Source organism: Branchiostoma lanceolatum, chromosome 14, assembly GCF_035083965.1.
Source record: "Branchiostoma lanceolatum isolate klBraLanc5 chromosome 14, klBraLanc5.hap2, whole genome shotgun sequence".
Classification (NCBI taxonomy): Eukaryota; Metazoa; Chordata; class Leptocardii; order Amphioxiformes; family Branchiostomatidae; genus Branchiostoma; species Branchiostoma lanceolatum.
The window spans coordinates 1,723,504-1,739,447 of NC_089735.1; the positions used below are offsets into that span (position 1 = coordinate 1,723,504).

General features: G+C 42.8%; 1 protein-coding gene across 9 annotated transcripts in view; it reads left to right on the forward strand.

The window, feature by feature from the left end:
- Window positions 1-15,944, forward strand: part of LOC136449035 (tyrosine-protein phosphatase non-receptor type 13-like) — a 40,990-nt gene that overhangs the window by 1,559 nt on the left and 23,487 nt on the right. For 3 of the 9 annotated variants that reach the window (XM_066448807.1, XM_066448808.1, XM_066448816.1), the window contains exons 3-22: window positions 1,452-1,589; window positions 2,321-2,403; window positions 2,824-2,915; window positions 3,683-4,259; window positions 4,585-4,745; window positions 5,231-5,290; window positions 5,672-5,770; window positions 6,527-6,634; window positions 7,501-7,626; window positions 8,267-8,696; window positions 8,994-9,255; window positions 9,806-9,899; window positions 10,236-10,321; window positions 11,011-11,103; window positions 11,521-11,716; window positions 12,081-12,292; window positions 12,733-12,825; window positions 13,442-13,544; window positions 14,168-14,289; window positions 15,104-15,256. In XM_066448807.1, coding sequence (XP_066304904.1) covers window positions 1,452-1,589; window positions 2,321-2,403; window positions 2,824-2,915; window positions 3,683-4,259; window positions 4,585-4,745; window positions 5,231-5,290; window positions 5,672-5,770; window positions 6,527-6,634; window positions 7,501-7,626; window positions 8,267-8,696; window positions 8,994-9,255; window positions 9,806-9,899; window positions 10,236-10,321; window positions 11,011-11,103; window positions 11,521-11,716; window positions 12,081-12,292; window positions 12,733-12,825; window positions 13,442-13,544; window positions 14,168-14,289; window positions 15,104-15,256 — 3,288 coding nt within the window. The other 6 variants (XM_066448812.1, XM_066448814.1, XM_066448815.1 and 3 more) reach the window with 6 other exon arrangements.

Below are 15,944 nucleotides of genomic sequence, written 5' to 3' on the forward strand. Positions count from 1 at the left end.
CAGCTCAGAAACTTCCGGAATACGGGGTCATGTTTCACAAGGTGTACAGGGTAAGAACAGGGTCACGATGGGAGCTCAGAAACTTCCGGAATATGGGGTCATGTTTCACAAGGTGTACAGGGTAAGAACAGGGTCAAGTTGGGAGCTCAGAAACGTCCGGAATACGGGGTCATGTTTCACAAGGTGTACAGGGTAAGAACAGGGTCACATTGTGAGCTCAGAAACTTCCGGAATACGGGGTCATGTTTCACAAGGTGTACAGGGTAAGAACAGGGTCACGATGGGAGCTCAGAAACTTCCGGAATATGGGGTCATGTTTCACAAGGTGTACAGGGTAAGAACAGGGTCACATTGTGAGCTCAGAAACTTCCGGAATACGGGGTCAGGTTTCACAAGGTGTACAGGGTAAGAACAGGGTCAAGTTGGGAGCTCAGAAACGTCCGGAATACGGGGTCATGTTTCACAAGGTGTACAGGGTAAGAACAGGGTCACATTGTGAGCTCAGAAACTTCCGGAATACGGGGTCAGGTTTCACAAGGTGTACAGGGTAAGAACAGGGTCAGGTTGGGAGCTCAGAAACTCCCGGAATACGGGGTCATGTTTCACAAGGTGTACAGGGTAAGAACAGGGTCACGTTGGGATCTCAGAAACTTCCGGGAATACGGGGGAATACGGGGTCATGTTTCACAAGGTGTACAGGGTAAGAACAGGGTCAGGTTGGGAGCTCAGAAACTCCCGGAATACGGTGTCATGTTTCACAAGGTGTACAGGGTAAGAACAGGGTCACGTTGGGATCTCAGAAACTTCCGGGAATACGGGGTCATGTTTCACAAGGTGTACAGGGTAAGAACAGGGTCAGGTTGGGAGCATTTTGCATCTGTCGAATTCAGTCCATCAAAATGTTAAAATACATTTGAAAATTTAGAAATACAGTATTGGTCAACATTGATGTTTAGGGGGTGGCATTCTACAACAATAAAAATAGAAAATTAAAGAAAATATGACACTGTACCAATTGCAAAGGCAGATCCTTTATAATTATAACTCTTTTTAGAATTTATCTAACATACAAAAAAATTACTATGCAGGTTACAATCAGTTTTATTTATGAACCCTTGTCCTGCTGGAGTTGTAGAGCAAAAATAAACCCCCACTATTGAAGTGCCCAGAAAAATTTGAAAGAAAGGGTACTTGTTTGATATTGTTCAATTTTAGTTACCATGCTTAACAACAACCGTGCGGGTGCAACGTACCCATTCTAGACATATTCCCAACCCAGCAAATGTAAGGGCTTGCATACAGAACAAGCATGTGCAACCCGGCAATTGTCGGGCGTAGCAGGACTAAGGGTTAAGATTAATGGGAAGGTTGTAGGAACATGATATTTATTATTGAAAATGAGCTACATTATACATATAAAACTTCTTGTTTTTTTATTATTTCCAACACAGGAGAAGAAGTACATCCCCAGTAACACAGTACTGGTCGGCATCAACGCAAAAGGTGTGGCTATCTATGAGCTGCGGAACACGGTCCGAGTGTCCCAGGACAAGTTTGCCTGGAGAGGAACCAGGAAGATCTCCTTCAACGTAAGACAGATGTTTCCCGTCTTCCAGTTTTTGCAGAAGGTCTAGTATTTTAGAGTAAAATACTGTAAATGCATTTGATAAGTTTGCATAGTTTTTATTTTGTGCTGAGGGAAAAATGGAGTGTTTGCAGTGTTTTTAAGTTCGCCGCAGCTCTAAAGTAACATACTGCTACAGTATTGGACGAAAATGTTCGCCTTTCGCACTGATGAGGGGAAAATGGAGTGTTCGTGGTGGTTTTAATTTGTGTCAGTGCTATAGTTACATACTGCTACAGTATTGCACAAAAGTGTTCGCTGTGGTTTTCAGTTCGCTGTGAAATGGTCAACGCGACAAACGAGAACATAAAACTACCGTGAACATTTCTGCATTTACAGTAGCTGTTTCTTTTTTTTAATCATGCAAAACTGCACCTGAGAGCTGTAACATATACATGTACCTACATACATTCCTACTTACATTGTACATAGTTGCATACATACAAATATTCACACACACACATGGTATTTGAAGAGACATAAAGTAAGTCATGCTCTAAAAGAGCTGACAAAAACCTTTAATATCTCATTGTTAAGCAATAGCCAATGGAAGTTTTACAACATTCAAGAATTGAAACAGGCTCCAGTTTTCCTCATAGTGCACCAACTCTACGGCCTGCAACTGTGAAGAGTTGTTGTTACGAGATTGCATTGTAGCACTGTCAATTGATGTATTGTGCTTGCCTTGATTTTCAGAGACGAAAATTTGTCCTGGAGTCCACACCAGCTGACAACAACTCCCTGAACAAGCTCACCTTCTTCACAGACAGCTACAAGAAGTAAGTTGTACTACCCTGAGTAGTTTCACAATGTAAAGAAACACTAGAAAAGCACCCATCTGTATATAGAGTGCAATATAAAAACTGCAAGTTGAAGAGTCAATCTGATTGTAGGAATGATATTTTCAATCTTTTATTCTTTAAAAAATGTTGTATTGAAAATTAATTTTCATGAAGAATATCCTGCAGTTGGACAAAATTGTACAAAAATTTCTGTGGGAACAGATCAAATATTGCTACAGTGTAGCTTGTTGCAGCCCCAATTCGATGAAAACATGTTTTTATTTCATATCTCTACTTTTGTTTTTTAAAACCATGAGAATTATACTGTTGATAGTTGAGATGATGGTAATGATGATGATAATGATGTTAACATGATGTTGATGTTGATGATGATAATGGTGATGATGATGATTACAGGGGCCGGTACCTCCTGGGCATGTGCACATCTCAGCACAAGTTCCACATCAGGATGAGGTCCAGACTCAACGCTTCTCATGCCTTCCAGCAAGGTGGGCCAACTGCTTCTTTAGACTGCCTCTTACTTCTCAGACTGATGACTTACTCTTACTAACATAGCTTCATGCAGCCAGAACTAGACTGGGCAGGTTTCTAAATTCATGTCTAACTTTTGTTTGGCCTAGAAGAAATAAGGCTGTATTTCGTGTTACCTGCATGACCCTTGCAAAAACCGAAAGACGAAATGAGCCTTTTCTTAGAGGGGGGTGAGAACCTGACCACTGGCAAGGGACATGAAATTTTCCATCTAACATCTGAGTGAAGAGGACAGTATTCTGTGGAAAAGATCTGACTGACAAGATGTATGATAGGGAATACTGGGAAGTTGTGTGTGATTCAACTCTTTGACTTACGAGTTGAATTTGAAATTGAGATCGAAATTGAGATCTTTCAAATAAACAAACAAATGAATAAGCAAATATGATGATGATGATGTCCTTGACAGAATTTTGCTCTTGACCCAGATTGATGAGCTACTCTAACACACATGTACATCTATGTAGCTGTATGCAGCCAGAACTACATGTAAACTGGCTATTTAGCACACATTTTGACTTCATTTATAAGTTTTGTTATAATAAGTAGATATGATAGAAATGTTTATAGGAAGCCTCAAGAAAAAGTTTTTCTGATTTTCTGTCCACCCCTTTTGTAAGTCTGAAGTCCAGCATTTTTTGGGTTGAAAGTTTAAGTCTAGCAAAGTTAGTTTCCTTAAGAATAAAAGACCTTGTCCTTAAGATGATTTTCCTCTTGACCTCAGACTACCCCTTGGAGAGCATCTCCATTAACGACTCCGTGTCCTCAGCGACCTTCGACCCCATGGAAGCCTCCATCTCCTACAGCATTCCTGAGGCGGACGATTCCGTCAGCTACGACCCGAGCCAGAACGGAATTCCACTGGACGAAAGCATCACCAGCGACTACGATGCCATTGGTCCATCCTACCGACCAATCAAAAGCAGATTAGACGTTCCTCATAGGTCATGTGACCAGAGGAGGACCAATGAGAGAGAAGATGACATGCAATACGAGGAGGTGGATTTCAGGCCTCCTAGCAGGCCCGAGTCCAGTAGGTCACATGACCAGCGGAGTGACAGGTCAGCAGGGCAAAGGTCGCATGACAGGTCAGGGGAAAGGTCATATTCACAAAGGAGTGACAGGTCACATGACATGTCAAGCAACAGATCATTGGACCAATCAGGGGACAAGTCCAGCAACAGGTCATTCAACCAATCAGGCAGCTCCTTACAAGAGCCGTCATCCAATCACCAATCACCAGAGGACTTATATGCGAAGCCATGGCAACAAGGAAGAAGACAAAGAGATCAACCAAAGAGGTAAATGTAGAGAAGTTTTGCTCAATAAAGGTGGTAACAAAAGAGTGCAATATACTGTTACGTAATGTATCTCTGACTTCATGTCTTGGAATATTACATTGTACTAACTTGCATGTATTTCCTATCCAGCTGACTAGGTGGCACGCATGTACAGTGTAATTTTTCAAGAGTCTTCTTTGTACGAGTTAAACATTTTCAGGCTTGTTGTGTTCTAGCCCACTAGTACTTTTTACTTGAAAGGCTTTCCATCTGAACAATACAGGATATCAAGCTTTCATCATCTTTGAGTTCTTAAAATACCAAAATCTTTTAACGATCATTCCAGACCAGTGCCTTACGAGGAACCCCATCACTATGACGATGATCGCTATGACGATATCGAGGAGCCGGCCCCGCCCTCTCTGGCTGCGTACCACCAGCAGAGGTTGCGGGGGGCTGAGGGCGTGGCAAGTCCGGGGGTAACCAGGGGCAACGCTTATGTAGTAGGTAAGTAAACCTTTCAGTTATACCACAACTACAGTATTGTCAAATTACATTGTATGCCTTCAGTCATTGATATCAGTAAAACTATTCTATGTGCATGTATTTGAGCTAGCTTTAGCTTAAAGTTACTATATTATAATAAAAGTTACTTAATATTTTCCTATTGCTTGTAGAAGGATGGATAGGATAGATGCCATGTACAATATATGCTGGTTCAATGTACATGTCCCGTGTTTCTTTACTATAGCTATATTATCACAGGTGCACACACTCAATATTCCAACACTTATATGGAGTCCTTGCTGTTCTCAACTTCTTGGTTTGCATAAAGTTGCTTATGCCATTGCCATTTGAACACGTCTCTCTCTCTACATACATTTGTATGTATATATTCTCTCACTTATGTGTTGTAACATGGTGATACTAGATATGTTGTAAATAAGCTGGTATTTTCTTCTAAAAGTCTTATTTTTGTTTTGTTATTGCAGATGCCAGCATCAGGTCCATGGACCAGACCATGAACATGACTGTCAATGATACCATGTCAGGTGGGTGGGTGGAAACTTGCAGGTACACTGTACCTGTTAGTAATGTTCACTAATGGCTGAAAGTGCAATTGTGCAACATACAGAATGTTTCGTTTGTGGTAGATGAAATGCACTCTCTCACTTACAAATAGAGTCATATTAAAAGTATAGGAAGTTGTCAAAATCGTGGAATATCCTTTAAGCTGTCTGCATATAGTAAGTTTCAATATTAGAAATAAAGACGTGGTGTTAAACTAGTCTTTTATATGTATTATGGTTTAGCTTGAGCCTTGGATATATAAATGTTTTCAGGAGTGTCAGACATGGGTAATATATAATACAAAATGATGCACATTGTACATTGTATACCATTGAAATGTTGTATGTTTGTATATTACCCAGACACCCTTCGTGAAAGACTGCAGGACCTTCCCTCGCCTGAACAGGCAGAGAGGGAAATCATCATGGTGGTTCTGGAGAAGGACCCACAATACGGCATTGGTAGGTAGTGATGACAGGGGTTCCACAAGGAAACGTTCTCGGACCATTACTCTTCCCCATGTACAAACGACTTGCCAGATTCAAATATGAGGTTATTTGTTGATGACTGCCAGTTATATGTAGAATTGTCTTCACAGAATGATTCACACAGACCCAAAATGTAACCGCCCACAGTGCGGCATTGGTAGGTAGTGATGATTGGGGTTCCACAAGGAGACGTTCTGGGACCATTACTCTTCCTCGTGTACATGAACGACTTGCCAGATCAGCTTGATTCAGATCTGAGGTTATTTGCTGATGACTGTTATTTATGGCACAGTATGGCATTGTAGGGTAGTGATAATGGGGGTTCCACAAGGAAGCATTCTTGGACCATTACTCTTCCCCATGTACATAAAAGACTTGCCAGCTTCAGATGTGAGGTTATTTGTAGAAATGTCTACACAGAATGATTCACACAGACCCAAAATGTAACCACCCACAGTACGGCATTGGTAGGTAGTGATGACGGGCTTCCACATAATTCTTCTAAATCAACCCAATGCTGAGGAATCTTTGAACAACTGGTATCTAGATCTAACACCGAATCTTTACCAAGATTTGATCATCGACAATTTTTCCTAAGGTCTATTCGCAATGAGATTGTAAATTCACACATAACTTGGGGTTATCCTGTTTTCCAACAAAGTTCCAGTTAAAAACTTTTGCAAAGATAAATGAAGTAGATGAAGAGAAAACTTTTTCTTCATTTTTCAGGTATCACCATAGTCGGCGGTGAGACGAGGGGAAAGTTGGACCTGGGACTGTTCATCAAGTCTGTCACACCTGGAGGTCCTGCGCACAGGGACGGCAGGCTCAGGCCAGGTAACACACCTGTACACCTGTACACCTGTAAACTCTCAGGCCAGGGAACACACCTGTATAGACTCAGACACCTGTACACTGTATACCTGTACATGCTCAGGCCAGGTAACACACCTTTGCACCTGTAAACTCTCAGGCCAGGTAACACACCTGTACACCTGTAAACTCTCAGGCCAGGTAACACACATCTGCACCTGTACACCTGTAAATTCTCAGGCCAGGTAACACACATCTGCACCTGTACACCTGTAAATTCTCAGGCCAGGTAACACACATCTGCACCTGTACACCTGTTAACTCTCAGGCCAGGTAACACACATCTGCACCTGTACACCTGTTAACTCTCAGGCCAGGTAACACACATCTGCACCTGTACACCTGTAAATTCTCAGGCCAGGTAACACACATCTGCACCTGTACACCTGTAAATTCTCAGGCCAGGTAACACACATCTGCACCTGTACACCTGTTAACTCTCAGGCCAGGTAACACACATCTGCACCTGTACACCTGTAAATTCTCAGGCCAGGTAACACACATCTGCACCTGTACACCTGTTAACTCTCAGGCCAGGTAACACACATCTGCACCTGTACACCTGTAAATTCTCAGGCCAGGTAACACACATCTGCACCTGTACACCTGTTAACTCTCAGGCCAGGTAACACACATCTGCACCTGCACACCTGTACACCTGTAAATTCTCAGGCCAGGTTAACACACTATGTATGAGTATGGTCCTACCCGGATACTTTGAATCTTATTTCAAGTCTTAAGCATGTTCTACCTGTGTTTGGCAACTTCACTGAAGTGTAGTCATTGACAATGGTTACATGATTACTTACAAGCTTCGGTGGATTTTCCAGGTGACCGCATCATCTCTGTGAATGGGCGGAGTCTGGAGGGAGTGAACCACCAGGGGGTGGTGGAGATCATCAAACACTCCCCCACCCAGGTGCAGTTCATCGTCTCACAGGAGAAATCCTACAGGGGTGAGCATATGCCTGTTCTACGATCAAGAAAGAAAGGCGCTGTTTAAAGAGGCCACCAAATTCCATCCAAACTTCTCCATGTTTACAGAACAAAAGAAAACTACTCTCCTGTTAACATCACAAAACCCACACATCACAGAAAAAGTGGGAGCATTTGTCTTCCACTGTCTCGAAAAAAGAAGTTAAACCCAAATAAGATAGACTTTAGTGTTAGTATTTGAACTAGAATAGCTATATTGTTACCAATTGTCTGTCCGTCCTTCCATGTTTCATGTACTTGCAATTAGCCTAAGGGCAAGAACTTGCAATAAACTTATTATTATTGATTCATTCATTTATTTATAAATCTTAAGGGTAGTCCCTTCAGTTAACTGTCAGTGAGTAACTGATTTTAAAGGGAGCCCTCAGTGAGTTTTGGTTAGTTTGTTTTGCATGGTCCGTAAACAGCCTTTGAGTTAACACACCAGATACAGTAAGATCTTACAGGGGTGAGCATTGGTTGGTTTACTGTAATTCTTGATTTGTTAACTTAACTTAGCTACTTTACGCAGCAGTTAGCCTTTTAATGTATTATGATGCTTGCCATATAATTTTCATGTGCATTGTATAACACTCATGAAGCACATTGCTTTCTTCCCAGACCAACATAACAGAACACCACAGCCTGTGCAGAGGCCTTCTGCCACTGATGACATGGACGTCAGTCAACCTAGGAGACCTGCCAATCAAGCTCCTCACCATGCCAACCATCACATGGACAGGCCTGTCAATCAAACTCCTCACCATGCCAACCACAACATGGACTTCGACAACATAGAAATCAGCCTGGATTCGCCATCCACGATGCAAGGTTATGACGGCCGACCTTCTGGAGGGCAGAGTTCAAGGTCCCATTCACTGCTGGGCTCTGCAAGGTCACAAGGAAGGTCAGACGGCGACGACCAATCGTGGATAACGACTCCGGAAGCTTCCGATGACGAGGATGTCCTGCCGGATAACGCCGGTGCGGGAGGGTACCAGCCATCTCAGTTTACAGGACTAAGCAACCCGGCTTTCGAAGATGATGACAGGTTTGCGGAAAGTTTGCTACCGTGATTATAAAATTAATTACAGTAGAAGCTGTCTCCAGACTCATCCATCCCTTGCAGCAGTCAGCTACTGCAAGACTTATTAGGTTTCCTATTTTAACCTTCTTATGTCTGTTTCAGTCTTCTTCCTTGTTTCTTACTTGACATGTTATAGAGTTGCTGCTCTTTTATGGTTCTTGCCTCTGTAGAACAAAAATGAAGCTTTGTAGTTGTGTACATAAGAAAACCATTATGTTGAATTGATGTACAAACCTGATGAAACTATTCATGTACCAACAGAAGAGACTCGTGGACAGACGTAGACGTGGGCACCGCGGCTGCGCAGAGAAGTCAGCACAGAAACTCCACGGACGGTTTCACGTCCCCGGACATCCCCCAGAGATCTGACGACACGGCGTCTCTGCACGACGAGGCCGGGCCATACCAGGCCACCGTCGAGAAGAGGCCGTCCATGAGGCTGACCCAAAACGACCTGAAGCCCGGGGACGTCTTTGAGGTGGCCCTGAGGAAAACCAGCAGCAGTCTTGGCCTCAGTGTCACAGTAAGTCAACAACGTCTAAGTTGATGGTGATTTTGTTGTTCCTCATGTACAATGTCTATGTGCAATTAAAAGAGAAACATACGACCTGAAGCCTGGAGGCGTGTTCGAGGTGTCTGAGGTATACGAAGGACATGTTGTACATCTATTGTGTATACAGCCACAGCCCACAATACACTTTGGCAATTTCAATACTATTTTTGATAAGTGATAGATGGGTAAATGGATCACAACTTCATCCCTTCCATCCTATAAGGACTGCAAAGCCCTTCCCAGTAATGTACAAGTCTGATATAATTGGTAAGAGGCAGGATTGTAACTATCAACATTGTGGTCTATTAGCAATGCACTCTCCTTTTATGTCAGAGGCTTTTCTCTTCGCAAGACTTTTGAGGAAGTTCAACTCTGATCCCTCTCCTTGATGGATTTAAGTCTAAATGACAATATGTGTGTATTGAAGGAATTGCAGGCTACTTTACAAACAGGTTTTGCTTATAGCCTGCAGACGTAGGTAAAATGGTGCTTAGTTTGATGAAGAACTTTTCGTCTACAGGGTGGCGTCAACACAAGTGTGAAGTATGGTGGGATTTATGTCAAGACTCTGTTCCCTAATGGTGCAGCTGATGTGGATGGCAGAGTAAGGATCGGTAAGCAAACCAGCATTGTCTTTTTAAGTGATTTATCACCTACTGACCACAGTTGTTTCATGAAGACAAAACTCGAAGGTTAGTTTGTTCTTAAACACCCTGGATGCAGTACTTCCACCTGACATTTCTGTGGGATTTTCTGATGAATAAAAAGGCAATAGATAAGAAACATAAGACATAAGGAAATTGTTCGGAGCATCCAAAATCGTGGTAGTTCTGAATATGGTACTGTTCTCATCCCAGTATTTTTCACACATAAGTACAAAACCTGAGATATATGCAGAGCTACTTTATCTTAGAATGTCATGTTTCCATTGTCTTTTCGTGCTTCTATAGGTGACAGGGTGCTGAAGGTGAACGGGGTCAGCCTGACAAACGTGACCCACAAACAGGCTGTGGAGGCCATGCGCAACTCACCACAGGTTGGCTCTTTCACTCAGACCCTTGTAGTGCCTAGCGACTCATAGGAAATTTCAAGCATATAGCAAGTTTCCTTGCTGTTTCAGTAGCAAGTTACCTTGCTGTTTCACAGGGAGGGGTTGCTGGCCCTTTCATTTTAAGCCTGCTAGAGGCACCTCCTCAGACAAGGAACCCCTATTTTCCGTCCCTTCCTGGGATGCCCTTCCCAGGATTGAACTGGGGTATCCAAGTTACCAACTAATTGGAATCAGGAGTTCAACTGTGAGGTGACCTGGTACATCCCTAACTCACCACAGGAAATGGGGAAAAATCTCAATCCAGCATTAGCACACTGGAAGCTTTTTCCACCAACGATTTTTACAAAGCCGTCCTTTATAACTGACAGACTTTGTAACATCAGATGTAAAAGTTTCTCAATCTACTGGTGCTCTCGGGAACAGCACTAATTGATTTTTATAATTAAGCATCAAACTGCCAGGCATCGCTAATAATATATTATGAATTTGATTTCTCTTACACAAAGTCTTTTTTTTTGGTCTTTTTGCCTAACAGCCTTGCTAGAAGTCTGCTAGAATCTCTTTTCGTCTTTGAAAGTTCTACTTTTTACCAAGTAAAAACCCTTGTTAAGCAACACTGAGCTTTCAGTACCAAGGACAGCACGACCTTCACAAGTTCTTCTGCTCTCCCACAGGTAACAACCCTGTTGATAGAACGGGGCGTACCTCCAGGCAGTGGGGGGGACAAGTCGGAAACGTCGTCCACACACCAGGAGGAACCTGAAGAGGTATTAATTGATCCATCCATCAATCAACCACTCAATCAATCAATCAATCAGTCTGTCGACATTGCAGCCTAATCCTGAATTATGCCTACACAATGAATGGTATTATTTAAAAGCATTTTCTATGATTGTGGTCATAAGATTAAAACCATGAAATGTAGCACATGGTATTAGGCTGTTTCTTAATGTAACAAATTACACACAATGCCACTAGAAAGGTAAAATCAGTTCCTTTGAGTTTGTTCTAACATATAATTTGATGGACATTGGATTTAAACCATAAAATAACTTACAAACATCATTTTATTTTATCTCATTCAAAAGCTGTGGCAGTGATGGCATCAGGCTGTTTCAAAGTTAGTTCTGTGGAGCTCCCTGACTTTCCCCTGATTTGGACTGCGTCCATGTGTTTGTCCACAGTTTGTGCCGACCTCGCATGACCCTGAGGAAGAGGAGGACTTCAGCAGGAGCCTGTCGCCTGACCCGATGAGCGTGGCCTCTACCTCCATGCTGAGTGGTACGGTCCTGACCCCCACCCCTGAGGAGGAGGAGGGGGAGGGGGGGCACACCAGTCCCCCCAACACCCCACCCCCCGAGTATCCCTTTGTCACAGAAGGTAAAACGCCATCACTATATGAGAGGGGGATAGATAATGGTTTATTCTAAGATTTTAGAACTGTTCCAAAATTTTGTCTAGTTGTCCATCTTTTATTCCTCCATTCTCAATCTTTTTATTACAGTCAACACCTTCATTGTATAACACGTACTACACAATTTTGCAATATCTTTTATTCCTCCATTCTTAATCTTTTTATTTCAAACAACACCTTCATTGTATAACACGTACTGCACAATTTTGCAATATCTTTTATTCCTCCATTCTTAATCTTTTTATTGCAGACAACATCTTCATTGTATAACACGTACTGCACAATTTTGCACTATCTTTTATTCCTCCATTCTTAATCTCTTTATTACAGACAACACCTTCACAGTGAACCTGAACAAGAGCACCACCGGCCTGGGTCTGAGTATCCAGGGCGGCAAGGACGCCCACCCCGACCCCCAGTTCTGCATTCCCCGCATCAAGAAGCTGTTTCCAGGGCAACCAGCTGCGGAGAGTGGAAGGTTAGAGGTCGGGGACGTTATCTTGAAGGTCAACGAAAGGGAACTGCAGTGTTTGAAACACAGTGTAGGTTTCAAGGTTTTTTCACTTCAAGTACTTTACACCAGGTCCTATTTCCTCACTTGACTCAGGTGAAAATGAGTACCCAGCTTCAGCTAGGGACATCCTCTCAGCTGTGGTGTGAAGCTGGAGGCCCTGTGTTTGAGGAGAGCCACAACTCGAGCACATTTATCTACTGCACTCTTTCGAAAACCGTAGGGGTCCTTTGCACTGTGGTTGGATCAAATCTTTCAGTCCGGGCTTACACAGCTTGACATGTACTTTATCTACGTGTTATAGACCCTGCCGTGTGGTTTACCAGTTACATGAAACAAACAAAAAACGGAAACATGAACTACACATATAAGAGCACAAGCTTGATGTTATGAATGATATCTGAGTAGGCTGTTTCTTATGTTATATGTACCTGTAACCGTGCGACATTAAAACTGAATTTTTGTTTTTAGGAGATTGTGGCCCTGCTGAGAGCATCACCCCCACAGGTACACCTGACCCTCTGCAGACCTGAACAAGGAACTCTACCTGAGGTCTCACCTGCTGTAAGTACCTTTCTCACCTGTACATATAGCACACCTGTACATACAACACACCTGTACACACCTCAGGTAAACCTGTCCCTTAAGTTTGCAGACCTGAAGAAGGAACTCTAGCTTAGGTCTCACTCGCTGTAAATTTTTACCACTGTAACCATAACAAAGCAGATTTTGTCCTGTGATGTCAGGGCTAATTTCAAGATTGAATGACATTATTTCTTCCCAACCTCTTGTATCAGCCTCAAAGCTGTTGATTTTACAAATTTTGAAGTTTAAAGGTCTGAAAATTGCTGCTTTAGTCAATTTATCTATCTAAGGACCAAGTCACATACTTGAGTATGTCATAAGATTCCAAAATGACTGCATTCTTGGGATAGTCGTGCATTTGTCCTGTAAAATTCAGCTGTCTTCAAAATTCATCCTTGTTGGCACTTGGTTCTGTAACAGCCTGCTTGAAAATTCTACGGCACCAATAATGCAGGACAAATGTGACCGTACCATAAGTGAACACAGAGAAAGTTCTACAATGGAAATTTTACATTCATTTGTTGTCATACTGTGATAGATATTCTCTGGTCATGAAATGTAACAATTTCTTTCTGAAATTCTGTTGTGTTCCCAGAGCCTGCCCACCTCCCCCACCCCCGACATGCTGGCTCAGTACGGCGCTCCGCTGTCACCTACCATACAGGAGGACACTCAGGGCACACCGGGGTCATCCACAGGTCAGTGCAGTGTCTTCTTTTGATCTGTAGTAACCAATGGTCGTGTGGCGCAAGTGGTAGAGCGTGCGGCTCTCAAACGGTGGGACCCGGGATCTAATCCCGGTTTGTGCCCAGAGACACGTCCGAACTTGCGCCCCGACGTTGTGCCCTTGGGAAAGGCACTTTACACGCATTCCCCCCTCAGTTAGAGGGACAAGTCTCCAACGGCAGCTGTCTTCAACTGGCGGACGAGAGCAGCGCCAGGCGGGCTGGCGTTATCAAGGCGGACCTCGAGCGTAAGAGTCATCCGGCAGCTCGCTGCAAGCATCCTTGGAAAGTCACTTTACACGACTTTCCTCACTCCACCCAGGTGTGAAAATGGGTACCTGACGTTAGTTGGGGAGTTAAAAAGTGGTGGAAGGAGAGGGATGGGCTCAGCCTCCCAATACCTTGCCCTAGACAAAGTGGCTGAACAACCCACTGCCCTCCGGCCTCAAGAAAGCAAAGAACCTTTATCTTCACCAGTCAATGTGCAAACAATTAGATCCCTTTTTGATCTAAGTGGAAAGAAATATATTATATAGTTAAGTTAAATCTTCTTTTTTTGTTTTCTATAGTTGATCCACTGTCTTCTTCCCCACCAGCTGACTTCCCCACACAGAGCCTCTCATCACCAGGGTTACAGTCACCTGACCAGGACAACGGCCAATCATTGTCCAGCCCCACGTCACCTGACCCAACTGACAGTGAAGAGCTCCAATCAGGGGTGAGCTGGATTATCACTTCATCTTACATCTTGGATGTACAGTATAATTTAGAAAATGCACAAATAGCATCTTTACATGTGACAAAAGCCAACTCGCTTATTTGCAAATTTGGCCATTGCACACCTGAGGTGAAGCGGATCCTTTTCATGTCACACTGTAGTGCAATGTACTGTGCTCAGCTTTGGTCACGCTATAGACTACGGGTAGCCTACCATGACGGCTTTAAAATTCTGTCGTCTCAACCGAGAAGCACCAGCAACAGTGAGCTTTTTGTAAACATGCGTGTTGATACATTTGACGCCAAGCGTCGGAAGCTGTTGCATTCGTTCGTATCTCGACTGTTCGTGTCAGAGAATCACATCATTAAGGCACTACTCCGTTTGGAGGCCTTTCCGTCGAGTCCATTCTGGCGACTTTACTGTAAACTTGTTCGCCCTCGCTCATTGTAAATAATTATTTTAGATGTATTGTTGATGTGTTTGTGTCTGTCAATATGGGCCGTCGAGCCCGAAATAAACAATAAAGATAATTAATTTGGTTGATTATGTGTACTGTCCAAATTGACACAAGTACATCGTATTAAGAATCCTGTCTATAGTGACCACCAGCCCACATAGACCAGATTTTATCTGTTATGTGAAGTGGTCTTGCTGGGCAGTGTTGCCCCCCCCCCCCCCCCCCCCAAAGTTTAAATTTTCAAGTTGGTAGAAATCTGAATGTTCTATTGTCTGTAAAATGTACAATGATTCATGTTACATATTTCAATAGACTAATAAAGTTCTAATAATGTACCTGTGCCCCCTCCCATCTCAGGAAATAGAAGTGACCTTGACCAAGAGTTCGACAGGGGGATTGGGGTTCACGGTGGCAGGGGGTGCGGAGACGGGGGGGTGTTATGTGAAGGGGGTTGTGCAGGATCCTGCCAAGTCTGACGGCAGACTGAGACCAGGGGACAGACTCATGATGGTGAGGCATTCTTTGAATATTTCTTCAAAGTTTTTGAAATAGTTTATAAGTTATATGTAAGGCCACACCATTTTAATTTCTTGGTTAACGGAATTTTTAAAAATATGGTAGATTGGAAATTCAACAGGAAAACAGAATCTCAGAGGAAAGTTTGTACTTTGGTGCACACAATTTCAGGGAGTGAACAGGGTCAGGTGCAAGTTTTCACCCCAGTCTTCTGTTTTCATGATTTTTTGTGCTAAAATTGAAAAAAAATCTGTTAACCAAGAAATTAAATTGGTGTGGCCTAACCGGTAAAACTGTAAATCCAGAAAAGACACTATAAATGTGGAAAACTTTTTTTCATAATACTTAGTAGATTGACCAAATGAATGAATGTCTACAAATATGATGTAACAAAAGGTTATCAATATCTCGGTAAACAGTTCATGGCCAGAGAATTCTTCATAATTTTGGGAACGTCAGCCAGAATTTGGGCAAACTGTCTTTTTATTCATATTAGAATAAAACATGTTTTCCTTTATCTATTGGTATTCTGCATCATGATGTAACATAACTAGAACTATTTATCCCGAATGGAAGTTATACTGTAAAACTAATGCAGAAATGTTCGTGGTGGTTTTATATTTCGCGGCGACCATTTCACCTTAAAACCACCGCGAACATTTTTGTCCAATACTGTATAGCA